The 23958-nt window shown below is 51.7% G+C and overlaps 7 protein-coding genes across 7 annotated transcripts; 6 read left to right on the top strand and 1 right to left on the bottom strand.

The window, feature by feature from the left end:
- Positions 1 to 2147: 2147 nt before the first annotated feature.
- Positions 2148 to 2870, top strand: BO86DRAFT_123166 (uncharacterized protein). Its single transcript, XM_025666033.1, has one exon. The coding sequence runs from the start codon at positions 2301 to 2303 to the stop codon at positions 2778 to 2780; it is 480 nt and encodes a 159-aa protein (XP_025526645.1). The 5' UTR covers positions 2148 to 2300; the 3' UTR covers positions 2781 to 2870.
- A 5113-nt stretch (positions 2871 to 7983) lies between these two features.
- On the top strand, positions 7984 to 11907 carry BO86DRAFT_123158 (putative 1-phosphatidylinositol-4,5-bisphosphate phosphodiesterase Plc1). Its single transcript, XM_025666032.1, has one exon. The coding sequence runs from the start codon at positions 8303 to 8305 to the stop codon at positions 11756 to 11758; it is 3456 nt and encodes a 1151-aa protein (XP_025526644.1). The 5' UTR covers positions 7984 to 8302; the 3' UTR covers positions 11759 to 11907.
- Positions 11908 to 12926: 1019 nt separating this feature from the next.
- On the top strand, positions 12927 to 14479 carry BO86DRAFT_448920 (putative Coatomer subunit epsilon; the record flags this gene model as incomplete). The annotated part of the gene is made up of 5 exons (XM_025676672.1): positions 12927 to 13032; positions 13089 to 13470; positions 13595 to 13730; positions 13837 to 14075; positions 14163 to 14479. 5 exons carry the CDS (start codon positions 12927 to 12929, stop codon positions 14269 to 14271), a joined length of 972 nt encoding a protein of 323 aa, XP_025526643.1. The 3' UTR covers positions 14272 to 14479.
- Positions 14480 to 14579: 100 nt separating this feature from the next.
- On the bottom strand, positions 14580 to 16642 carry pmi1 (mannose-6-phosphate isomerase pmi1). Its single transcript, XM_025672316.1, has 5 exons — positions 16280 to 16642; positions 16188 to 16208; positions 16036 to 16127; positions 15732 to 15969; positions 14580 to 15659 (listed from the first exon to the last, which is right to left on the bottom strand). The coding sequence occupies exons 1-5, from the start codon at positions 16308 to 16310 to the stop codon at positions 14665 to 14667; spliced, it is 1377 nt and encodes a 458-aa protein (XP_025526642.1). The 5' UTR covers positions 16311 to 16642; the 3' UTR covers positions 14580 to 14664.
- A 181-nt stretch (positions 16643 to 16823) lies between these two features.
- BO86DRAFT_364419 (SAGA-associated factor 29 family protein) lies at positions 16824 to 19099 on the top strand (the record flags this gene model as incomplete). Its single annotated transcript, XM_025670007.1, has 4 exons — positions 16824 to 16955; positions 17022 to 17586; positions 17818 to 18343; positions 18402 to 19099. The coding sequence occupies 4 exons, from the start codon at positions 16824 to 16826 to the stop codon at positions 18682 to 18684; spliced, it is 1506 nt and encodes a 501-aa protein (XP_025526641.1). The 3' UTR covers positions 18685 to 19099.
- A 599-nt stretch (positions 19100 to 19698) lies between these two features.
- BO86DRAFT_315598 (GTP cyclohydrolase II) lies at positions 19699 to 20979 on the top strand (the record flags this gene model as incomplete). The annotated part of the gene is made up of 2 exons (XM_025668096.1): positions 19699 to 20841; positions 20950 to 20979. 2 exons carry the CDS (start codon positions 19699 to 19701, stop codon positions 20977 to 20979), a joined length of 1173 nt encoding a protein of 390 aa, XP_025526640.1.
- A 1013-nt stretch (positions 20980 to 21992) lies between these two features.
- BO86DRAFT_419852 (bZIP transcription factor) lies at positions 21993 to 23712 on the top strand (the record flags this gene model as incomplete). Its single annotated transcript, XM_025675160.1, has 2 exons — positions 21993 to 22530; positions 22613 to 23712. 2 exons carry the CDS (start codon positions 21993 to 21995, stop codon positions 23710 to 23712), a joined length of 1638 nt encoding a protein of 545 aa, XP_025526639.1.
- Positions 23713 to 23958: the final 246 nt, after the last annotated feature.

The raw sequence follows: 23958 nt of genomic DNA, 5'->3' as shown, positions 1-23958 counted from the left end.
GCAAGCCACAATACATTCTTCGGCCGGCGCATCAAAGCTCGATGACGGTCTTGTTGTAATCATGACTAGGGAAGGTACTCGCCGAACGATACCCCGCAGCATAGCACGCATGCCCCGTGCGGTTAGGGAGGATATGATATGGGCGAGGATGGAAGAAGGTTGAAGCATCGAAGACGCATCGAAGGATCCCGGGCTGAACGAGGCCCAAGCTGAATTCCCGGCTTCTTCCTTTTGCCTTCTGCCTTTGGCCTTTGGCCTAAGGCCTAAGGCACGCGCACAATTACGCGGTGGTGCATGCGTGCTTATCTCTCTCTGTTGCTCGGTGGATGATTGAGTGCTCTAAGGACACGCACTGATACAGTACCCCTAAAGTTCATTGACTTTCACCTCTCTAATGATACAATTTTGTCTATTCATAAATGCAACAATAGTTCCAGTCGATTATGCCTGTATGTCCTGTATGCACTAGGAGTAATGGAGGAGTCTCTGACTACACAGTATGGAAGAGCAAATAAGGTACGGCAAATGCTCCTATCGCCAAAGTCAAACCGAGATTGACAAGAACAAAAATGCGGTGTAACGAACGGACAGGCAGGAAACGGCTGCGGTGGTAAATTTTCAGAACCCGCGCTCGTGGTAACGGGTGTACAGTACAGTACGAAATTACCAGGATGACGAAAGAAAAAGGCCCCCAGTCCAGCAGGCGCAACGTTCCATCCAGTTGGGATGACGCTTGGCGGAGATTGAACTGTACGAAGGAAATCTCAGTCATTCCGAGCCAGCACTTAATCTTTTCCTTCTCGATCAGCATACCTACTCATGTCATCGAAGTAGGAAGGGTGTCTGATAGATGGTCTAACATGTACTCCAGTGTCGTTCAATTACTATGAAAGCACTCCCCTGTTGATCCACCTGCCTTCTTTTCGTTACGAGATTTCGTGTACATACGTCATCACTACCTTTAGCGACTAGACTCTGTCCTGACCGTCACAAAGGAGAATCGAAAAATGCGAGCCAACGAGGGGAAACAAAGAGGTCAAGCGATATTAAAGACAAATTACAAGACGAGATCGAGATCCACTGGTAGCCTTCTCCGTGGGACTGTAGGGTTATGCGGCCGTTGACAGCAGCTGGCTTGTCTGGTATCGCGGAAACATGCGGTAGGGGTAACTGTCGATACATACTGTTCTATACCATCCAGTATTTGATACATCTGTGGTACGCTAATTTCAGCGACAAGCTTCCTTTCTATGACAGTATCAAGTATGCTAGTTGAGTCTTCGAGAGTCTTACCTGGGTTCTTGCCTGTTTGTCGAGTTGACATACTTTTCTCATAGTCAGCCTCGCGAGGGTTTTGTCGTTTCAAGTGCAGTGCCAGATTATGCACCATAACATGACTGCATGATGTCATGTCCATTGTGAGGGTGCACCAACCATTCGACCTTGTTTGTGTAGGGGTGTAGGGCATGTTCGCAGTCAAGCTACGGGAGTTAATGTAGCAAGCAAATAGTGCATCCTTCCAGTGCACCGCGGTGTGAGTATGCTTTCACCATATCAGTAGGCCCAAGTCCTAGCTCCAAATGGGATGGGAGGAGTAATGGCTACTAGTCTTATGCATGGGTGCTCTCATGCTTGGGAATGGGGTTGAGCCCATGTCAGTGATCTTTGGGGACCACTGGAGAAAGAACTCAGCCGCAATTGAAACACTACTCCGTACGTAGGCATAGAAGCAGAGATCATCATGAGAGGAAAATAGCGTAACCGTCCACAGACAAGGTAGCTAACTCAATAAGAGGTGACTTTTAGGTAATCATAGGCCATCGAGCTCGTCATCAATGAGTCGAGGTAATTAACTGAAAGTGAGAGAGTTGTGCTTTGTCGGTTATACCGGTACGCATAGTTTTCCATAGTACGAGTATGATCGTAGCATGGGGTGCTCGGGTGCAAGATCACGGCTGAAAGGAGGCCGCCATCGAAGACTTCCAATGGAACTTTTGGAAGCCTGTCAAGAGTGGGTCACCGCCGTTTGGGGGCCGAAACCCCACGATTCATAGATTAAAGAAACAGAGCCCCTCCTCCCCCTTCAAGTACAGTACATTTGTAGGTTAGTGAGTGAGCTCGGTACTGTAAGAGCGAGTGACTGCTTGCCTGAACATGTCGCCCAGTTCAAAACTTAGTGATTCAACCTGTGGATACTCAGTCAACTCGCGAAAAGCATAGTCGTCCATCCAATCAAAACTGCATGACCTCAACACGTGCGGTCAGTTGTAGTAGGATATCATGCTATAGAGATACTAATCATGCACGACGTAGCCATCCCTGGATGGGCATGCCGATATCTAGCTTGGCTGATACAAACCCAGTGTGACGGGAGTCTTTTGCTCGAACGACAGGTCTCCCGACAAGAAAGAAAAGCGAGCCAAATGGTCACGGGTTCGACGATGCCAAACCTTGTCTACCTACCGACTTCGTGGCACGCCAGAGCGCAGTCAAAGGGTGCTCGTATGCCAGCCCACCTGCAGCCCCTCCTCTTCTGCTCCTTGCTTGGGAGAATTAGCACCACGAAAAGAGCCAATTCGGGTTCTTGGATGCCAGATTTTAGTTTCGACCGGAGCAATGGCCTGATCCCTGGACGCGGTTCGGTAGGTCAAGATAAAATCCAGGGAAACGGGAGCGGTCAGACATCACTGACGCACGCGAGACGGCGGCAACCTAAACATGAAAACTTGTCGGAATACACTTTGATCAACATAGTAGTATACATCCCGATGCTGAAGTGAATTCTCGCCGTGCTGCCGCTCTCGAAGATTATGCAAACAAAGTCTGATTGTACAAGCATATCTTGGGTGTATCTCACCGGCTGTCCACGGCGATAAGTTAACTTATCATGTACGGAGATTGTACTTACCTATCTATGCATGCGAAACCAACCCCATTGGCATCACCATCTTTTCGCAAGCAGATACTGTTCCTTGCGTCATAACAGGGCTGAGATCTGTCGAGAAGCTTTGATCCAGTATTGTCCATGAAATACGACTGTCGCAGAAATGTCTTTTCATTTTTTCTCCCGCTATAACCGCGACGTTGAACACGCACGAAGCTCTGATATGAAGTCAACAAATGATCAGTCTGGCATCATGGCGTGCTAGATCTTGCGGCTCCTTTTGGCTAGTCTTGTACTTGATGCGTTGGGGTCGCACATAGTCATGTGCAACGCAAGATCCAATCCTCGACCTACCTAGATCACAGTGTATTTGCTGAAATCAACCGTACAGAGTCAACGAGAAAGCAAGACATGAGTGTCATGGTTGCCGGTTCTGTGGGTGAGTGGACATGCATTTCCACGATCAATGGCGATGAACTGCTGTCGCTCCCGATCGACGGGAGACCTGAAGAAAGTCCAGTCGATCACCCCGCATTTACTGCAACGGGGTTAAGTAGATTTTACCTCCAGACAGTCCTCGTCTTCTTTCCTCTCTAGAAAAGTCACTGGCTCCACCCAAGATCAACAATTGTTGGTGTTTTTTATTTCCAAGCAACAATGTCAATCTCTACAGCCCCTTCATTCATCCCACAGAGTACCCTAGAGCAAGGTGCGATAAGAGATGAAGTCTGCCTGTAGATCGTGAACTAACTTACCAGCCACAATTGAAACGAACACGTGATGGAATGTGTTTCAGTCGAGGATTACCCTTTTCGGCGACAGGGAATGGGACAAAGTCGGAGCCGACTCAGTATCACTCACTAGTACTTGCCGGCTCACGTCTGACCGCTATTCTGGAGCATAAGGCCCCTAGTACTCGCCTGCTCCTACTTGTTATGTCCCAATGGTCACTATGAGGTGTTTCAACAAAGCCACTGAGTACAGCCAAATGACCTGCAAAGTATGTTTTGTGTTGTCGAAACCATTGCGCAGCAATCGTCCACCGGCAAACATGACTACAGTAAGTTAAGCAATGCAAAAGTTTCGGTAGCACATACATGCAATCTAGTCAAAGACCCGTCTCAGCTTATTGTACACTACAGAAGACTAGGCAAGTCAAATTGCCTTGCCTCAGGGTCCAAGAAAGTAGGCAGCCAATGCTTGAGTTGCGTGATTGTTGACCTTTGGTGATCATCGCACCTTTGTAGTAGATGATGGACTTGCACAACTGGACAACTTAGGAAGAGTATTCCCTGCCAACGTACTGGCTAACAAACAACCAATAACTTAATCAAGGGCTTAGCAATGTTTGTTCCGTCAAATCTTGTCATATATTGCAGTCTTTTGATTGTGATTATCTCCCGGTGGATATCGTAAGGACCAGTTAAGGTTCAACTATTGTGTATCATATAAAATGTGTGTCCACTTTGCAGCCCCCTTTCCCCTTGCTGCACCGCCTGGAGTTGGTGGTGGTGACACTGCCACTGCCACTGCTCCAGCCTCCAGCCCCAGCATTCCTCCCAGCTCAGGCGTGTAACGATTACCACAGATGGATTAGCGCCCATTCCCTGCTTTCCCCCGCGTTCACCCTAGGGCTGTTGTCGATGATGACTCAATCAAATTCCCGCCCGCCCGCGACATCCGTGATTACTCAGTCGTGAGTATTTACTTTGCTTTCCCGGTCACGATACCAATACATACAACGGTTTCAAAACATTCTTGCGCCCGATACATAACTTGCGAATTTAGGGACTGGAACCCCACAATGATGTCCAGTAGGGATGAAGCGGCACCGGCCGTCATCTTCTTAGGCGATTTTCCCCTTATCCTCATTCCCCCTCCTTTTCTTACCTCCTATGAGGCTATGACTCCTAGAGGTAGAACGAGGGGGCCGGACGACTTTTCAATATGGGTCGGAAACTGAAAGAAAACGGAAATCATTCAGTTTTTACTAGTTACTGCTTTGCTCCTTTGCTCACTACATGAGTGTCAGGTGACAAATATCCGATAGTCGGAGACGCAGCTTATTTGTCGGCTAGGAAGCAATAGTCCGTGGATGAAAGAGCTTCGCACATTCACCGCATGCAGCATTGGCCAGAAAGTCTCATAACCTCATCGGTCGACAAGACAAGGATACCTTGAGTCCTGTAGTAACTCCGTAGTAGGTTCAAGGTTCGCCGTTCGCTTGGCGGAACGAGGAACGAAGAGGGGAGAGTAAAGCAGGCAGGCTCCACACAAATCCCCCCAGAAGGACCGCTGTGTCGGTGCCCTAGGAAAAGAAAAGAAAAACCAAAAAAAAACCAACCAACAATTTGTAACATCATATTTCGTGATAGCTTGTACATGTAATAGTGCATGTGGATCGACGGTAAGGCATGCTTCCGTCTCCTCATAATTCCATAGTATCAAGTCATACCCGTTGCGACTATAGACCTTGTAGGCTTGTAGGCTCTCGTAGTGCAGCGCAGGTGGGGACTAACTCCGTACTCCGTCGCGTATCGATTTCCCTGGTGGAGATTCATTGTCTCTCTTCTTCCTGAACCCAAAGACGATAGCTGTGCCCACTTGGAGCTCCATAGCAACTGATAATTCCGGCTATCAACTTCCCCTTTTCTTCCAGAAGACAGCGAATGTTGGGGTGGAAGAATGTGAAACCAATCTTCCTGTCAGCATCGGCGATGCGCAGGATTGATAGTGGTACCCATCGAGGAATGATCGCCCAATACTTCAAGGCTGTTCGCTGGGCAGGCTGATCTTCTTCGCTGGAAAATAGTTCAAGGGAAATTCGAAAGAAAAAATCAAACCAACCGGGATGAGGATCAGGTAATGGAGTTTCTTTCTTGGTTGACAGACTATGGGCTCTGAGGTATCAAGTACAGCTCACAACAAAAGTGAAGCAAAAAGAAACATTGGTTGGCTTTTCTCCGCATTATCAGTGTTCAATCGTGACAGGGAAAAGACCAAGGAGCCTGATAGGGCAGGAGGGGGGGAGGTTGGAAAGGAGATAAGTGAAAGGGGGTACACAGATGGCCTCTCAGATGATCTCATGATCATGCCTGCTTGCTTGGTCTGAATATTGTTCCTTGGGCTGCTGTCATGATGTATCATGGTGAACAGCTCAGTCAACCCCTCAACCCCTCAGACCCCCAGTCTTAGCAAGAAAAGAAGAAAAAAAAAAGGTGCCCAGCAATATTTATCGGCCCATTTCAATTAGACTATCAGCATACCTGAATTCGAGAGTCTACTACCCCTTCCCTAATTTACCTTGTAGTATTTAGGGCATACAAACCTCCCTTTCCCCATCGCCTGGCTTGTTGTTCCATTCGAAAGAAAACGGCATTTGAACTTAACTTGCTTGTTTCCAATATAAGTTTGGGAAGAGCCGAAAAAGCAAAGGTCTGGCCAAAAGACATTCCATCTTTACCGCTCAGGAAAACGCCTCTGTTATCATCACTCCCTCCCATCATCATTACTTATCCTGATCTTATATCATCATTACCTGTCAGCTTCACTGCGTACCTCAAGGCCAAAGCGGTGTATTTTTCAGACCTTGCTGATTGATCTGACGGGGATTAGTTTCCTCTAGTTCTTTCGCAGATTGAACGAACTAGGCTAAGACAAGTACTTGGGAAACGAGTGACTCGCTCAGCTTGTCCTCCACTTTGTTCCTTGTTTTTCTGGAAATCATTTTTTCCCACTGCAATTTTCCCAATTGTGGATTACGCCAGGGTGGAAACCAATCTTAAATTTTCACTGGTGGACAAGGCTCATACGGGTATCAGAACGTGTGACAGTACAACAAATACCAAGTACCACACACAGTACGTCAGAAAGTACCCACTCCAGCTTTCTTTCAATTGAAACATCCAGCGGGTTCTTCGAATTCGACCTTCCAAAATCCTTCCCCCCGAAAGTTCTCCCTTGTCTGTACGACGCCGCAGCAATTCGCGTGGATGGGAGATTCTTAAGAGGGCGAAAGTTGATTCCCACTCAACAATCTTATTCAACCTTTCCCACCACCCCCCCCCACCACCACCCTTACTACCACTACCACTACCACTACCACCATCACCATCACCAACCATCACCAACCACTCCCCTTCCATTCAAATCCCTCCTTCTACAACCCTTCCGTCCTCTTCCCCGACTCGCGCAAGTGCAGTGGAATCCCCCTAAACGAAGGAACAACGCTGGCACGGTTTCCTCCGTCGCATGATCATCAATCAACTCTTACTCACATCCTGGCGCTCTTTCGCTGCAGGTCCTCTGCTACACTCCACGTAACCGTGCAGGAAATTGGAAAAAAGCTACACTTCGGTCCGCACTAGACAACCGCAGCCTTCACGACTTCCCTTGTCGGTCCAATCTCCGATTGCTCACATTATCGCCCTTCCCCTTTGGACCACCTGCATCACTGCGCTGGCAGGCAATCCTGCATTTGCAGTTCCGATCCTCGTCGCCGATACCCTTACCCTTTCGCGGTCTGCCTTAGTTCGCTCCCCAGTAACGCCCAGCCGACGCAAAGCTCAATCCCTCCCATTACCGGCGCCTGTACAAGCTACCCTGTGGAGGGGCTCTGCTGACAGCTAAGCACATGCGCAGCGCACACGGCTTTAACTTGCATAATACTCGTTTCCATTCTAAGCGGTCATCGGCCCTCCCCCTGTTACCAAACAGGATACAGCCTTGCTCGCCATCCCCGATCTCGCCCAATTGGCCCAGCTCCGCACGTCCTCCCATTCCTGCTGCAGAGTACAGCTTTCCCCGCGCATCAGGAGATCGGCAATTTTGAAGAGGGGCCTGAATCCGGATTCAGACACAGAAAGAAAAGCGGAGATCAGAAACGGGGCAAAATAAAACGAGAAGGCACCCAGGGAACAGGATATTCCCTGGTTTCGAAAGAACAAAAAAAACCCTCAGGCGAAAGATTATTAGCCGGCGTCAAGTCATCAGACGTACTTGGTCAATTGAGTTGGAACGCAGAGACTCTAGGCCTACCCACCCCGCCGAGCCGATTGTTACACAGTGTCGGTGTCTGTTTCAGTTGTTATCAGGAACCCGTACCCTATACTATCGCGAGCGCTCTCTGGCAGGGCTCTCCGCATTGCATCAGAGGCAGGCCAAGATGCAGATATCAAAACCGCAATCCCGCTAAGGAAGTGGCTTTTGCATCACTCAGCCAGACACGATCCCCATTCCGGCTCGTATTGCATTACAGTGACAGGCTACCATTCCAGGGTCACCACAGCCGCCTAATTGTTGTGTGTGTCGTTGTTCATTCGTCCCCCTAGGGTCCAGGTGACTCAGGCATTGGCACGGTTCACGGCAGGTCTACAATCTCCCATTTTGCAGCTGGGTACTACGTCTGAGGTTTCCGCAATGGCTTACGCTGCTACTTCTTCGCCTTCCACCCTCAACGGCGACACTCAAGCAAGTTTAAAACTCACTGGCTCACTCTCTCAACCCCCCAAACTACATAATGTCATTACCTCAATCCCGCCTGCCTCCAATCCCTCATCGGCAACTATCTACTCCTCTTACTCTGCCACCCCAAACTCTACTCACTCAACATACAACTACTCAAATGCTTCAAGCCCATCAGGCACACCCTTGCATATCCCCTCTGACTCTCTTCGAGGGCGACTGTCCACTGCCCCTCTTATACCGCCTGGCACTTTCGAGCTTGGAGAGTCCGAGATGACTGTCCCTGGCTACGCCATCACCTCTGGCTCGGCAGATATCATCACCCAGAACACGAACAAAGGTCCCGGTTTGATGCGTAGAATCTCACGTGGAGCAGCGAGCAAGCTCACGAGAAGACGCACTTCCACCACCCACAATGACAAGCGAGATCGAAGCTCCGGACCGGTTATCATGCGCAGACGAAGCGATAGCAAGACTGCTCAGAACAGCTGGGAGAACGCTCTGGAGTCTAGTAACGAGGAAGACAGCAATGATGCCTTGGAAACCCTCGGTGCTTGTGGCCCCGAAGCATCCAGCCTACCGAATGATGCCTCAACGACGGCTTCCCGCAACTGTGGTGTCGTTGCGCCTAAAGTCGACGGGGCAATCCAACGTGGCACGATATTAACCAAGGTGACGAAAAAGCGCCGCAAACAAGTGCGTTTCTTCCTGGACCTCGATGCTGGCAAAGTCTACTGGGATCCCTCCAACCCAGCAAAACGGTTCTATATCGACGACGTGAAGGAAATTCGTGTGGGTGCCGATGCGCGGAACTACCGCGAGGAGCACCAAGTCCCAGAAGAACTCGAAAGTCGATGGTTTACAATTGTTATTGCTGATGCCGAACGCTTCAAAGGCCGTACGGTCAAAACAATGCACCTCATCGCTCCGAATGACCACATTCTTGAACTTTGGACCTCGACCCTCGAACATATCTCCCGTTACAGAATAGGTCTCATGGCTGGTCTGGCTGGATCCGGACAGAGTGAGGCGGTCTTGAAGGCTCATTGGCAGCGTGAGATGCAATTGTTATACTCCCAGGGTCTCAAGCCAGGCGACCAGGAGAGCCTTGATTTCGAAGCTATAGAGGGTGTCTGCCGCAGCCTGCACATCAATTGCTCGAAGAACATGCTGCGTGCCCAATTCTCGAAGGCTGATATCAACAACAAGGGCAAGCTGTATTTTTCCGAGTTCAGTGACTTCGTTGCTAGATTGAAGGAACGGAAAGATGTGAAAATGATCTTCAAGGACAATGCTTTCAACTCCGACGGCCTCACTCTCGACGAATTCCTGTCGTTCCTTCGTGATGTTCAGAATGAGGACGTTGACTCGGATCTGGCCCATTGGACATCTATCTTTGACAAGTTCGTCCGCAAGTCAAAACCACGCACGCCGAGCATTCCAGAACATGGTGACAACCAGGTCTCCCGAATGAGTGTAGATGCTTTCTCTTCCTTCTTGGCCTCCTCGGCAAATGGGATTTATGCCTCCCGAGCTCCCCAATCTAGATTCGACCGACCCTTGAATGAGTACTTCATTTCAAGCTCACACAACACTTACCTCCTGGGACGTCAGGTGGCTGGTGCATCCAGTACAGAAGCCTACATTAGCGCATTGTCGCAAGGCTGTCGTTGTGTGGAAATAGACTGCTGGGATGGCGCGGATGGTCGGCCCATTGTCTCTCACGGAAGAACCATGACCACCAGCGTGCTATTTGCGGATTGCATCACAGTCATCAACCGGTACGCGTTCATCAGCAGTGACTATCCTCTTATCCTCTCTCTTGAGGTCCATTGTTGTCCCGAGCAACAGTTGGCCATGGTGAGAATTATGAAGGACACCTTCAAAGATCAACTTGTCCTGGAGCCGCTCCTTAATAACACATTCGTTCTGCCCTCGCCCGAGGATCTCAAAGGTCGCATCTTGGTCAAAGTCAAGGTGTGCGACGAGCCCCAAGCAGACATGCGTCAAGAATCGTCAAATTCGATTATGAGCTCTGGTCGCAAACGCAGTTCAAGCTCTCCGTTCATTCGGCCGATGGTGCCCGAGCATCAAATGACCTTCAATCTCCCTCCGCTAACAAGCTCGACCACCGTTGGCCCGGACAGCGCCGATACATTTCTGACACACGATCGACGCTCTTTTACGACCACTAGCATTAGCAGTGCTACAGAGGACAGTGACACCAACATGTTTTCGACGAGTCAAAAGGAGCGAAGACGAAGCCAAAAGAGCAAGATAACCAAGCCTCTGTCGGACCTGGGAGTCTACACCCGCGGCTATAAGTGGCATAGCTTTTTCTCTCCGGAAAGTCAGCAATACAATCACGTGTATTCCTTTGCCGAGCGCTCTTTCGAGGGCATCTGCCGCGACATGGACAATAAAGCTCTGTTCGAGAGGCATAATAGGAAATATCTCACCAGAGTCTATCCCTCGGGGTTCCGCTTACGGTCGTCCAACTTTGATCCACTCAAGTTCTGGCGACGCGGTGTGCAAATGGCGGCCCTAAATTGGCAGACTTACGACGTCGGCATGCAAATGAACCATGCAATGTTTGCAGCAGGAACCGACCGTACAGGCTATGTTCTCAAGCCCGAGTCCCTCCGCACTGTGCGTCTTGGTGAAGAGGCAGCGAAGGGCAAGGAGAGGAAACTCGTCAGATTCTCGGTCGATGTTATCTCTGCGCAACAACTGCCCCGCCCCCGCAGCCTTGGACCAGAGGATTACATCAATCCTTATGTCGACATCGAGATGTTCAGTGCGGATGATCGTGGTCAAAGCTTTGTACTTGGCGAGGGAGGCATGGATGCCTCGGCTCGCAATGGCATGTCAGGGATCGGGTATCCTCACCGTCGGCGTACAAAAATCGAACAGAGCAATGGCTACAGTCCCATCTTCAATGATCGATTCAAGCTCTCGCTCGAAACCAAGTACCCCGACCTGGTCTTTGTACGTTGGACGGTCTGGAGCTCTTTGGATGGTCGCAGCGCAGGCAACAATAACAGTGTGCAGCTGGCCACATTCACAGCTAAACTCAGCAGCCTTTCGCAAGGATACCGCTACCTACCCCTATGTGACACCGGTGGTGACCAGTACCTGCTTTCCACGCTGTTCTGCAAGATAACCAAGGAAGACCCTGTCCCAGTTCAGCGCCTTGATGCGGAAGAGCTCCGCGCTGAGCGAATGGGGATCTTCCGTCAGATCGGCCAGTCCGTCTTCAAACGAGCCTCTTCCACCGAAAGGGACAGGGACACTGGCTCCGACAAAGGCAGTGAAGCTCCAATGACCCCCGACGATAATACCTCTCCTACATCCCCCGCGCTGACACCGACGGTTTCGGCAGCTTCTACTACTTCATCTTTACCTCCGTGAATTGCTTGACATCAGATTTCACTGTGCATAATTATGCTCGACTGACGCCACGCCTTCACTCCTGCCGTCTCCTCTTAGCCAGCTCACCTTATCATCATGATCTTGTTCATCTCGTTCCATGTGCAAGTATAGGAATGGCGTTACCCCAGCTTTACTGCATTTGATTTGTGTTATTATTTCGTTTGCATTTGTGTTTTTGGAGCCTTGGGTGCATTTCAGCTGCAGAGGAAGCCACAGGTGGGCTGGATGGAAAGCATCATCTCGCAACTGGTTGTTTTGTTCTATGAGGCGGTGACAGATGCATGGCCACTGTTTAGCGTCAGGATGGCCGAACGGTGTTTCTGTGTCTTGTGTTTTGATTTGTTATTATACTATTCTGCCGGAGTACCCTGATTTATGTGGCGATACCCTCTGCTTTGAGTCTGTCTTAGTCTTTTCCTTGTTGACCGCACTCCGGTGCGAGTTTTATCCGTATCCTATTTGTTTATTTTGCGTGGATTCTTCCTGGATTTTGCATGTGCTACACTGCGGTTCGGTCCTCTGGCCTACGACCTCAACTCCAGGTGGCGCATCAATCATGACAATCATCATCATCATTTGCATTTCGGTTGCGTGGGCATCGACGGTGGAGGAGTTACGCACAGGAAGTCGAGCATTGTTAATGAGGCTGAGGTCTTCTTGGGGCGACATTGCATCTTCATTATCTCAACATCTCTCCTCTGTCACTTTTTTTTTCGGGGGGGGGAATCGATACAGCCCTCAGTGTGGAGGCGAATCATGACTTGATGTACTTGTCTTTTCAATCTCCTGTTTTAACACGAATCATGCGGCTGGGTCGCTATTTTTGCAAGCTCAATTCGATGACAAATTGAAGAACGATCATGATCACTGGATTGGTTTGGTGTATGCATGATAGTATTTTGTAAACATTTAAGTACTATACTTCGTACAATCATGTAGTTGGCCGAACTCCAACCTGGCTCGGATGACCTGCCCAGTTCTCGGTCCACCTGCCCACCGCCGGGCTCCCGTAAAGGCAACGTGACGACTTTCCCGACCGCCCTCCGCATCCACGCCATTCATTTACTTGGGTTTCGAGTCTAGATTGCTATCTCCGAACCGACCCTCAATTCGACAGTTACATATTTCCTGAAGCTCTCTCGCGACAATGGATCCATTCTCAGCAGAAGGCGGTATGTTCCTCGACCCAATTGCACATGCAATGCCCGCCTCACCCTCAAGCTCCTCATCCATCCCCCGCAACCCGTTCTTGAGTGATACCAGTCAAGCAAACCCTCCTAGTCACTAACCAACCCCGTCTCCTCCCCAGAATTAATCAACATCCACAATGCCTTCCACCAAGGCCAATACCCCGCCGTGCTCGACTTCGACACGTCGGCCCTCTCCCCGGAGAACCAGCTGCCCGCCCGCGTCCTGCAGCTCTGCGCCCAGATCGCTCTGGGCCAGGCCGCCGCCGTCCTGGCCGACCTCGCCGGCGCGGACGAGGGGAACCCCGACCTGGCCGCGGTGAAGGCCCTGGCGCAGCACGCGGCCGGCGACGGCGCCGCGGCGGCCACCCTCGCGCAGGACCTCGCCGAGAACTTTCCCGATCACGCGAGCGTGCAGGTCCTGGCCGGCACGGTGCTGCAGGCGCAGGGGCGCAGCGAGGAGGCGCTGGCGCTGTTGGCGAAGCATCAGGGGAATCTGGAGGCGTGAGTCGATCCCCCACCTTCATCCGTCAGGAGGGTATGCGGGCAAAGCGTCGTTGGGCTTGTGTGCTTTCTATTGAGGGAATGGGAAGCTGACAATTGACTGGGTGGGATGACACACGTACAGCGTCGCCTTGATCGTGCAGATCCACCTCCACCAGAACCGCTCCGATCTCGCCCTGAAAGAAGTGCAGGCCGCCAAGCGCTGGGCGCAGGACTCGCTGCTGGTGAACCTGGCGGAATCCTGGGTGGGGTTGCGAGTCGTATGTCTATGCCTTCCCCTTAGCCCAACTCTATCCAGCCAGAGCGTTTCTTCCACCGACGACGGGACGTGTCGCGCACCCCCTACTAACTGACTACGCTGTATAGGGCGGCGAGAAATACCAAGCAGCCTTCTACGTCTACGAGGAACTGGCCTCGGCGCCCAGCACGGCCGCACCGCTGTCGATCGTCGGCCAGGCCGTCGCCGAGCTGCACCTGGGCCGCCTGCCCGAGGCGGAGGCGGCGCTGTCCGCCGCGCTGGAGAAATACCCCGACGAGGCCGAGGTGATCGCCAACGCGATCGTGTTGAATGTTCTGGCCGGAAAATCGGCGGAGGAGTTGGAATTGTATGTCCCCTTTCCCCCCCCCGCTCCCCCGGAAAAAAAAAAGAATCGGGCGTTGGCGCAGATAGCTAACTATGATATGCGCGATAGACGTCTTCAGCAGACGCACCCGTCGCATCCGCTGTTAAGCGAAATTCAGGAGAAGAGTGAGCTCTTTGATGCTGCGGCGGCCAAGTATGCCCCGAGGGTGGCGGCCTAGGTTGATGCCGGGCGCTGCTGTGTTTTGACTATGCATTTTTTTTTCTTTCTCGTTTTGTCCAAAGTCTACATTTAGTATCACCCTCTAGCGCAACGTTGCTCTCTTTATGATGCATTGATACGCCGGCATAGCTTTCGTACGACCAGTAATATTAAGCGATGTCTTGATACTTCCGACTGCTTTTTTGTGCCTAGAGAAATTCATAAAGGCTGGACGTGCTCCGGCACAGCGAAAATGACCTCCTTCTCTTGTGATGCACAGAAATTAAAGTCACAGGAGAAGCAGACTTATATACATCCGAAGATAATTCAGATTGGAAATAGACCCGAAATTAAGTATTTATGTAGGACTACTGGATATGATGTAAAGTAGGCAAATTGCCCTTGCATGCACCTAATTGCCATTCGTCATATCTTCCTTGCCAGTCAGGTCGCAGAACGCCTTATAGGTGACGAACGGATTCTCCTCTCCGCTATCGGTGCTCTCGACAATGCACTCGGCATTGGCGCCGACGAAGAACACATAGCCCTCCTTCACTTCCTCCGACTTATGGCCGACGGTGATCTTTCCGGCTCCGCCCGTGCAGATCAGAATGCTGGGGCCGACCAGTCCGTCGAAAGTCGCCTTGGCGCCGGGTCTCCTGAGCTCCGTCTTGACAACGCTGAATTCTTCGATGGGAGGGTCGTAGAGCAGACAGGATGAGGCACTCGAGTACGCCGGCGCGTTGAGCACGACGTACGGGTAGTCAGTCGGCTGCAGCTTCTGCTCCTCGATGGGCGCATAGGAGTATGTCAGCATCTCCGTGAGCGTGTCCACGTCCTTGAATTTGGGGGTGAACCCGGCCCGCACGACGTTGTCGGATGAAGCCATGCACTCAATGATGTCGCCTGAAACGTAGGCGTGGATGTCGTCGGCCTTCAGGAACATAGCCTCGCCGGGGGCGAGTTTCACGAAGTTGAGGAAGAAAAATACAAAGAGACCGATGTCATCGGGGAACTGGCCATTGAGGCGAGTGATGATGGCAGCCAATTCGGCGGGGTTGCTGGGATTCGTCTCGGGGGAGGTGGACGAGGTAGCAAATGTGTCTGGTTGTTGAGTGGCTTCGACTAGTTCCTTCGTGGCGGCCGCAATGTCCTCGGCGGACGACTTCATCAGTGTGGTAAAGAGCGTGCGCAGAGCGTCCTTGTTCTTGGCGGTTACCTCAGGGTCTTCCGAACTCTCGGAACCCTGAACGGTGCGCTCGAACTCACTGGCCGCCTGCTCCCCAACCAGATTCCGGAGGGGTTTGACGGCCTTCAGAAAGTGTGTGATCTGGTCGAGGGGACGGAAGCTGCACAGGCCTTCGAAAGGGGTGATCGCGATGGCCATTTCGGGCTTGTGGTTGTCATCTGCAAAGCGAGAACCAAGAGTTAGCGGCGGTACGATCACTATGGTTGTGACCACGATCACGAGCTACCTACCAGGATAGTTGCGAGGGTCTCTCGCGTGGAGCTTTTCGGCAAGCTTCTTGTTGGGGTGCGCTTGGATGCTAAGAGCTTTCTGGACAGAAAGCACCTTGAACAGGAACGGCAACTTCCCGCCATATCGCTCGCTGACCTCGGCGGACATCAGAGCCTGATTATCCTGGACCATATCGAGCAAGGTCCGCTTGGTCTCGAGATCTTTGGAGGGAAGGGAAGGGTGTGTGCCCATCCATAGCTATACGTCATCGGGGTAAGTCAACAGCTTGCGGGGGGGGGCTGCTCAACAACCAGGCGTACCAACCTCTGCATAAGGCTTTTCTGCCTCTATCGAGAAGTCGGAGTCGGATGAGGTAGCTGCATATTTGGCAGCCGCAGAATCATGGCCAAGTTTGCCTGGAGTGAGCGTTCAGCGAAAGGCAGACGGGGAAAAATCGGGGTGCGGGGAGCTCCTACCCCAGTCATAACTGTTGACACCTGCAAAGATCGAGTAGACGGTCAGTCCAGGACTAGATATTGGAATACATATAGAAGAAGTTCGTACTTACCACATTGAAGCCGGAGCAATGGGACCTGCATTTCGACGGAGGTGGAGGGGATAATGGGTGTTGCCGATAACAGAACTGAAGCTCTAAGATAGTGGGATAGTGGGGGAGGGGAACTCAGGAAGGGGCAGGGCAGGGCAGCAAAGAGCGGGAGGAGGAGGGGTGGATATTCACTATACTGTGTAGGTAGATAGGTACGGAGTAAAGGGAAGCTAGAGTGAATGAAGTTGAGGGGGAAAGGAGGAAGGAGGAAAGAAAGGCAGAAAAGAAAAGAAGACTTCCACCTAAAGACGAGATGTTACCCATCATGGATCCCACCTCACATTGACAGCACTGTTCCCGGCCTCACCTCCATCACTCCCTCACTCCATCACTCCTCACTCCATCCATCCATCCATCCATTGAAATCTGCCCCTCCAGATTCGTCCGTCTCGGTACAACTGCCAGGCCTAGCGTCCTTACGTAATACGTAAGTCGGTATTGAACCGGTTTTGTTTACTCCGTAACTTACTTGACTTTACTAAGTCCTTACGTGAGCCAGTCCGTGATGGTCTCTACCAATCAGGGGATGCCATGGAGTACCAAGCGTTTGCCGGCCAGTCGCAGCCGAAAGAAGAAGAAGCAGACGACGCGCCAAGATCATGACGCCGCCGTCGGAGAGAATGTCCGTGAGGAGGCCGTGGAAGCATCACAAGCATCACAAGCATCGCCAGCAGCTCCGACTTCAGCTTCCCAGCTCCACCAGCTACGATCTCCTCAGCCTCAGTCTGTCGGCAACCAGAGGTGTTCAACTCCAGGGCCGCCTGCTGCTCCCCTGAACTCTTTCTCTCCTCAGACCGGTCTTTCTGAGGGTCGACCCCACGACCAGAGACAGGGCGCAGCGCGTGGAACACGCAGCTCGGCTCGCAAGGACCTGGTCTCCGCTTTCCCTTGGGAGGCCCTCGACATAGACAAGCTCAAGTCGACAACCACCACGACCACTCTTACTGCGACGCAAATAGCAAACCCAGCCCTAAACACCACCACCACCCCAAGTAGGAGCTCCCCAGTTCAAAGTCCAAGCAGTAAAGGTCAGCAGCAGACCCAAGATAAGGCTGCGGACCTGAGTCCCTCCCTCCGCATTATGTCCCGAAATCGGCCTCGAGGCCCTCCAGTCCCCAGGGACAATGGCCTCGCAGCCAATGAGGAGACTGATATGTGGAACAAGATTCTACAAGATCTGCGCAAGGCCAAAGAGAAGAACGACAAGCAAAAGGTCTTGGCCGAGCAGATAGCGACGCTGAATGAGAAGATCGGCCGAGAGGGCGGGAGTAAGTCACATTCATTTTCCCTTCTCCATGAGCAAATTGTCTCATTCACAAACAATGTCACATCTTCTGCGGTTCTACTTTTCCATTCTACAATGAAAGTTAAACACCTAGAAATTGGGTTGCGTCATTGCTTCGTTGTTCGGTTCAAGCATGGTTGCATCTAGACCACCATCTACCCTTTTCTCGAAGGCGGAGGGCTTTAGTCTTGCAGGCGCTAACGCATCTCAACAGAGCCTACTTTAAACGAGCATAATCAACTGGACAGCCTTTACAGGCAGATGGCGAAGTTATGCGAGGAGGAAAGAGCTATCCTCCAAGACGAGCCTAGTGATGTGATCAAGAACCTCGGTCTTCTGACAGCCCTTCGCCAGGCATCAGAAGCCGAGGCGCCGCAGAACCGGGCTGCATCTCTCTCCAAGTCACGGAAGAAGCGAAATGAGATGGACGGCTCGGCTACCGACTCGCCGGGTCCGTCCAATAACTCGTTGTCGGACAAAGCCAGCCGCGTGAAGGGTGGCATTCAGCGTAGTACGAGTGTTTCCAGCTCACAGGCCCGCGAGGGCCGGGACCACCCCATCGTACAAATCAAGGTAGAAGAAGGGTCCGAGGGCGCGAAGGGCACGCTAGCCGAACGAAACGGGCATCTGGTGGTTGGGGCGGAAGTCGTCTTCAAGCACAACAAGAACAAGCAAGGTGTCGAAGGCGAGGGCATTCAATGCATTATCAAAGGCATCACCGGGGATGGGCTCAAGAAACGGTACGCAACAACCCTCAGTCCAGTCCCACAGAACGATTGACCGATGTGCCTTCGAAAGGTATGATGTACAGGACCCGGAACCAAACGAAAACGGTGAACAGGGCGCGGTATACAAAACCGGCGCAGCGTCGCTGATCCCGATCCCTCGCATCGGGTCTACCTTGCCCTCGTTTTCGCTTGGGAAGCAAGTCCTGGCAAGGTATCCAGACACGACCACTTTCTACCGTGCCGAGGTGATGGGTGCTAAGAAGGATGTCTATCGTCTCAAGTTTGAGGGTGAGGAAGATGATAAGGAGATGGAGGTTGACCGTCGCTTCGTTCTGGACATTCCCGGAAAGTGATGCCCCCGTCTCCGTTCCTCTCCTATCCAGGCCTTTGCTCACGCCCAAGCCTCGATATTTGCCAAGCCAGATGGAATGGTCCTGAAAGGACGTAGGGAAAAAACGGGGAGAAGTCCGGAATCGCCTCAGATGTACGGCGCAGGAAACAATCTTGAATATTGCAATGAGAGGAAGGGTGAAATCGGCTGCCAGATTGTTCGGTTACTTGATACCCATTGTTTAGCTAGGTTTTTTATGATTTGATGGAGTTTTATGACTTTGCAGGGAGTTGGACGTTCTTTTCTTTTTTTTTCCAGTTCTCAGCTTGCTTCGCCTCCATCTCTTTGTTGTTTAGGATAAGTCGTTCTATACTAGGTAGCGGACAAAGGATCCGTACTGTGGACCAAGGACAAATGAACGAGGCAGACTCAATGGAATCTACTCGATCAGATTTGAGCCAAATGGGCTTAGCCCCAGTGTCTAGTCAGCATCCGTCACATACATAGTACATACGCTACCAGGTACAGTCAATGGAAAGCTGATCGATGTGTTTGCTGTGTTTACACCCTCCTCTCACAGATCACTTCCAATGCATCCCAATGGATGAAACATAAATTAGACTGAAGTGGTCATGCTTCGATACTGCCTGCAGAATCACGGTGAGGTGTGGCGTTTCTGGAACAAACATGGGTGCAAACTCACTATCTGACTACAGATCGCGTCATGCTGATTAATGATAGCTTAGTCATTGAGATTCCCCGCCCGTCGCCGAAGCCGCCGCAATTCCGAGGGGCCGAGACTAGAGTAACGCAGCGCCGAGATAGCAGTCCACGATGGACATCTATGATCGTACAGTCATCTCCCCTTTTCTAGCATCCTACCTGGCTATGTTCCTCTTGTCGCAATTAAACTGCTGAATTACCTGTACACCCTCACTCAATTCTAGGATAGAATTGGTTCACCTTGTTCTCTCTCTTCCCTCGAGGCTCACACCTTCCTTCTCTCGTCCACCTTCACGATTCGTCATTCCCCGCCATGTCAAATTTACCGTCTCACGCCTCACCAACTTTTGGGGCGCAACCCGCTTCTTCCAATTCCATTGAACAGCTCTCACTTGGATCGGATCAGATTGCCTCGAATAGTAGGATAGATGAACTCCGTGGCGATGCGGACAGTGTGACCGACAGTGACCGGGGAGATATGACCCCCGCTGTGCCAGCCTCTCTTCTCTCCCCGTCCTTTACCCCGCCAGCAACCCCAGGTGGAACATTCAATCCGGCGCAATTGCTCCAACAAGCACAGCAACCTACCAGTTCCAAGCCGCCGAAACTCCTCTCGCGCCTACCCGATGTCGAATGCATTGTTCGTGCCCGTATCCCGACGACCACGGGCGCAGAGATGTTCCTTCACCTCTACCATAACGACTTGGATAACAAAGAACATTTGGCAATTGTCTTTGGCAATACAATCCGCAGCCGGAGCTTGGACAAAGTTCGACCTGGCGAGACCGAAATGGATCGCATGATTCGTGGTGCCTATGTCGGCAAACTCCACCCTGGTCGGGTCAGCAGCTGGTATGAGGAAGGGAACGCTGAGGGAGCGGAAGACACGCAAAGGGCCGATGAGAGTACCCCGAGTCAAGCGCCACTTGTGCGAATCCATTCAGAATGCTATACCGGAGAGACCGCCTGGTCTGCACGTTGCGATTGCGGTGAACAACTTGATGAGGCAGCAAGACTCATGTCATTCCCCATGGAAACTTTGTCCGAACTCGCATCACAGCAGTCAGTACCCGTCGCTTCGAACGCTTCTGGTGGTGTGATTGTCTACCTCCGGCAAGAAGGACGAGGAATCGGCCTCGGCGAAAAGCTCAAAGCGTACAACTTGCAGGATCTCGGATCAGATACCGTCGAGGCCAATCTCCTGTTGCGACACCCGGCCGATGCTCGAAGCTATGGTCTAGCTACCGCCATCCTTGTCGACCTTGGCCTCGGAGAAGATGCCAATCCCCACGGTATCCGACTCCTCACGAACAACCCTGATAAGGTGCGCGCAGTCGAGGGCCCCAACCGCGAGGTCGTGGTTAAGGAGCGCGTGCCAATGATTCCCTTGGCATGGAGATCGGGCGGAAAGGCCGGCATTACGAGTACAGAGGTAGAGGGATATCTTAGGACCAAGGTACGTACTTTTTTCTTCCCCCTTTTCCTCTCACCCATACTGTGGGGATTTTCCTTTATGCATCTTGGCCGTCGAGAAGTATCCCAATGCTAATCAATTGGATGACAGATTTCCAAAATGGGGCACATGATTCAGTAGACTAAAACAGCACCCTTCCCTTATTGCATTTGTGCACAGCTTTCATAATTTCCGCTTGCCCTTTTTTACCCCTGGACTTTATATACTCACGAGGACCTCAAGGGGAGGTCTTATGTAATGTACGGTGTTTATGAGACAGCGACGTCTATCTTGCCTTGTTTTTTCTATCCTTACTTTCCTCATCTGTGCATACCGCGTTTCCAACGTCTTCGACGAGGTGCGTGGGGTGTATTACTACCTGTCTTAGTTTCGTGCACACTGTACGTTTCGGTGGATCATGACTACAACAACTTCGGAGAAACAAAAAGGGGATCTGCGAACTTTGCTTCCCGTTTGGCCTGGGCGTTAATCCTTCTGTCAGATTGAAGACCAATGAGAACGGCTCCCTTGAGACTCGAGACAGACAATGGCCGAACGATGGCCAGAATGCTGTCGATGATGTGCACATTGACTGCTCAACCCTGGGCCGGGGGGGGATGCTTTGTTTGCGCAGCTAGAACATGCCGGACGCCACGCTATCGAACTTTGTCCCCGTGGAACCATAGTTCTTGATTCTGCACCGCCATCTTGTCAAAAGCTGAAGAGACGAATGGCAATTGACAACATGAAGGCAAAACGTGGTGCGCAGTGGTGCGCAGTGGTGCTAATGATTGACTTTTGGGGGGGTCAATACCCACTGCTCCCACTGCTGGAACCAACCAAACCCAATCGATTCCTTCCTGCGCCTTCGGGACCCTCCGAGTCCGTCCGCTTTCCCTTCCTCTTCTCCCCCCATCATTAATATTTCCACCTTCCCCGACCACACCTCGAGCATGCACACATGCATGTCTCATTATCTTTTGATTCACCCCATCTCCACCAGTCAGTCTCTCTTAAATGTCACATATTTCCATCATTGGATGAAACAACAATTTCTTATCAAACTTTCTCTTTTACAACTCGTCTAATCTCACGTCCTGCCCGTGTTGAATGGCTGGGTAGCTCACATAGCCCCAGCCCGCGAGTGTTCGGCCATGGCCACCCGCCTACCGCCTCTCAATGAAGTGGCTCGGTCGCCAGGCCTCGAGGAAACATCCCCATCATCCACATCCTCGCTGGTGCCCGGTCACCCAGTCACCTCTATTGCTGCAATTTCCGATTCGAACTCGGTGGTGAAAGTCGAAGACTCCCCCACCCCGTCTGCATTGGCCTCCGCGGATGCAGATACGCCCGCGCCTGATGCTGGCGGCGCGGCGACGGCGGTGGCGGGCCGGAAACGCAAGCTGAACAGCAATTCCGCCCGGGGTGTCGCCAATCTTACCCCGGAGCAACTAGCTAAGAAGCGAGCCAATGATCGCCAGGCCCAGCGCGCAATTCGCGAGCGCACGAAGGCTCATATCGACTTGCTCGAACAGCAGGTCCGCGATCTCTCATCGCAGAAACCGTACTTAGATCTTCAGGCTGCGCTGAAGCAAAATGAAGCCGTTCAGGTGGAGAACAGAGAACTCAAGCAGGGGTTGAAAGCAGTCCTGGAGATTATACAACCCCTGTTAGGAGACCAGGCAAAGTCCGGTACGTCATATCCGTTGTCTCGTTTGCTTCGACAAACAGTGGGGTTGATATACTTACCTCAAACATGTTCTAGATCTTTTAGCGTCGACAGCCGCTTCCACGAGCGCCAAACCCATGCCCTCGATCTCCGTGACGTCGTGTTTCTCAGACAATGGCCACTTTCCTTCGAACACCCAACCGTCGGCCCCGACCGACTCCTCATATACGAAATCCGCGGGCACGCAGCCCCCTTCCTCCACACCCCTCACGTTCTCGCCCACTGCGGGTCGGCGGAATTTAACGGCCGCTGGTCCGGCTTCGTTCCGCATCGCGTTTGATTACCAGCGACATAATTTAGCCCATGGCCTCGACTTCGGCGGTACGGATGAGCGGATGGGATTCAATTTCTTGCTCGATACATCCCAACAGGTACCCAAGGTGGATGGATTTCGTCGTTGCTCCGAGGCACCCAGACCAGCCCCTGCGCGCACAGCCTCGACGTATCCAGCACCTTTACCTGCGGGTGCGACGACGGAACAATCGCTGTCCTTGCCCGCGCACTTGACTCCAATCCGGAACATCGCTCCGACCTGTACACTAGACGCTATCCTCATGGACTTCTTACATCATCGTCAGCAAGAGGCAGCAAAGGGTGTACCGAAACAGAATCTTGTTGGCCCGTCATATCCTAGCGTATCGTCCTTGCTTAATCCAGAAAGGAGTGTGTACTCACATCCTTTGTCGAAAGTGTTCACCGACATTCTGCGCACATTCCCGGATATCGCAACATTGCCGGAGCAAGTTTGTGTTCTTCTCTTGATGTTCCTCTTAATGCGATGGCAAATATATCCGACTCCAGAGAATTACGAGCGATTACCGGAATGGCTGACCCCCCGTCCATCGCAGCTGCTCACTCCGCATCCGGCTTGGATTGACTATTTGCCTTGGCCGCGCATGCGGGATCGCTTGGTGATGACATATCGAGACTATCCGTTTGAGAATTGGTTCATACCCTTCACACGGACTCTGTCGGTTAATTGGCCATATGAAGCAACCGATTGTCTTCTGTCCACTGGTGATGGTGACGATCTGATCATCAATCCTGTCTTTGAAAGACATTTCCGAAACCTTAGCAATTGGTCCCTCGGCCCGGCGTTTGCGGAGGCATACCCTTCGCTGGTCGATACAACCAAGATCAAATGAACGCCGCTCGCCGGCAATAGTACGAGTCATATAAATGGTAGTAGACTTGAGTGAACCTAACCATGGTGCTAAATTTGGTCATCTGTGGTTTCAGTCATGCCTAACGTTTTGTTTCTCATCTGGACCCATGTCATGCGCAATGATCTGCCTAAAATACACCTTGTCCATGGATAGTTGCTTCCAGACTTTCGACTTTTGACTTGGCCCACTCAAAGTTGCCAATGCATTAAGGCATGCCCTAAAAAC

This window comes from Aspergillus japonicus (genome assembly GCF_003184785.1).
Source record: "Aspergillus japonicus CBS 114.51 unplaced genomic scaffold BO86scaffold_32, whole genome shotgun sequence".
Lineage (NCBI taxonomy): Eukaryota > Fungi > Ascomycota > Eurotiomycetes > Eurotiales > Aspergillaceae > Aspergillus > Aspergillus japonicus.
Note: the sequence above shows the minus strand (reverse complement) of the source record. Positions and strands in the feature narration are given on the sequence as shown.

Coding starts and splice junctions, on each gene's coding strand:
- pmi1 (XM_025672316.1), bottom strand. CDS start 16,310: ATGCAGGTCCCATTGCTCCGGCTTCAATGTG. Junction 16,128..16,187: donor TGTCAACAGTTATGACTGGG/GTAGGAGCTCCC, acceptor CGCTCACTCCAG/GCAAACTTGGCCATGATTCT. Junction 15,660..15,731: donor AGACCCTCGCAACTATCCTG/GTAGGTAGCTCG, acceptor CTCGCTTTGCAG/ATGACAACCACAAGCCCGAA.
- BO86DRAFT_123158 (XM_025666032.1), top strand. CDS start 8,303: ATGGCTTACGCTGCTACTTCTTCGCCTTCCACCCTCAACGGCGACACT.
- BO86DRAFT_123166 (XM_025666033.1), top strand. CDS start 2,301: ATGCACGACGTAGCCATCCCTGGATGGGCATGCCGATATCTAGCTTGG.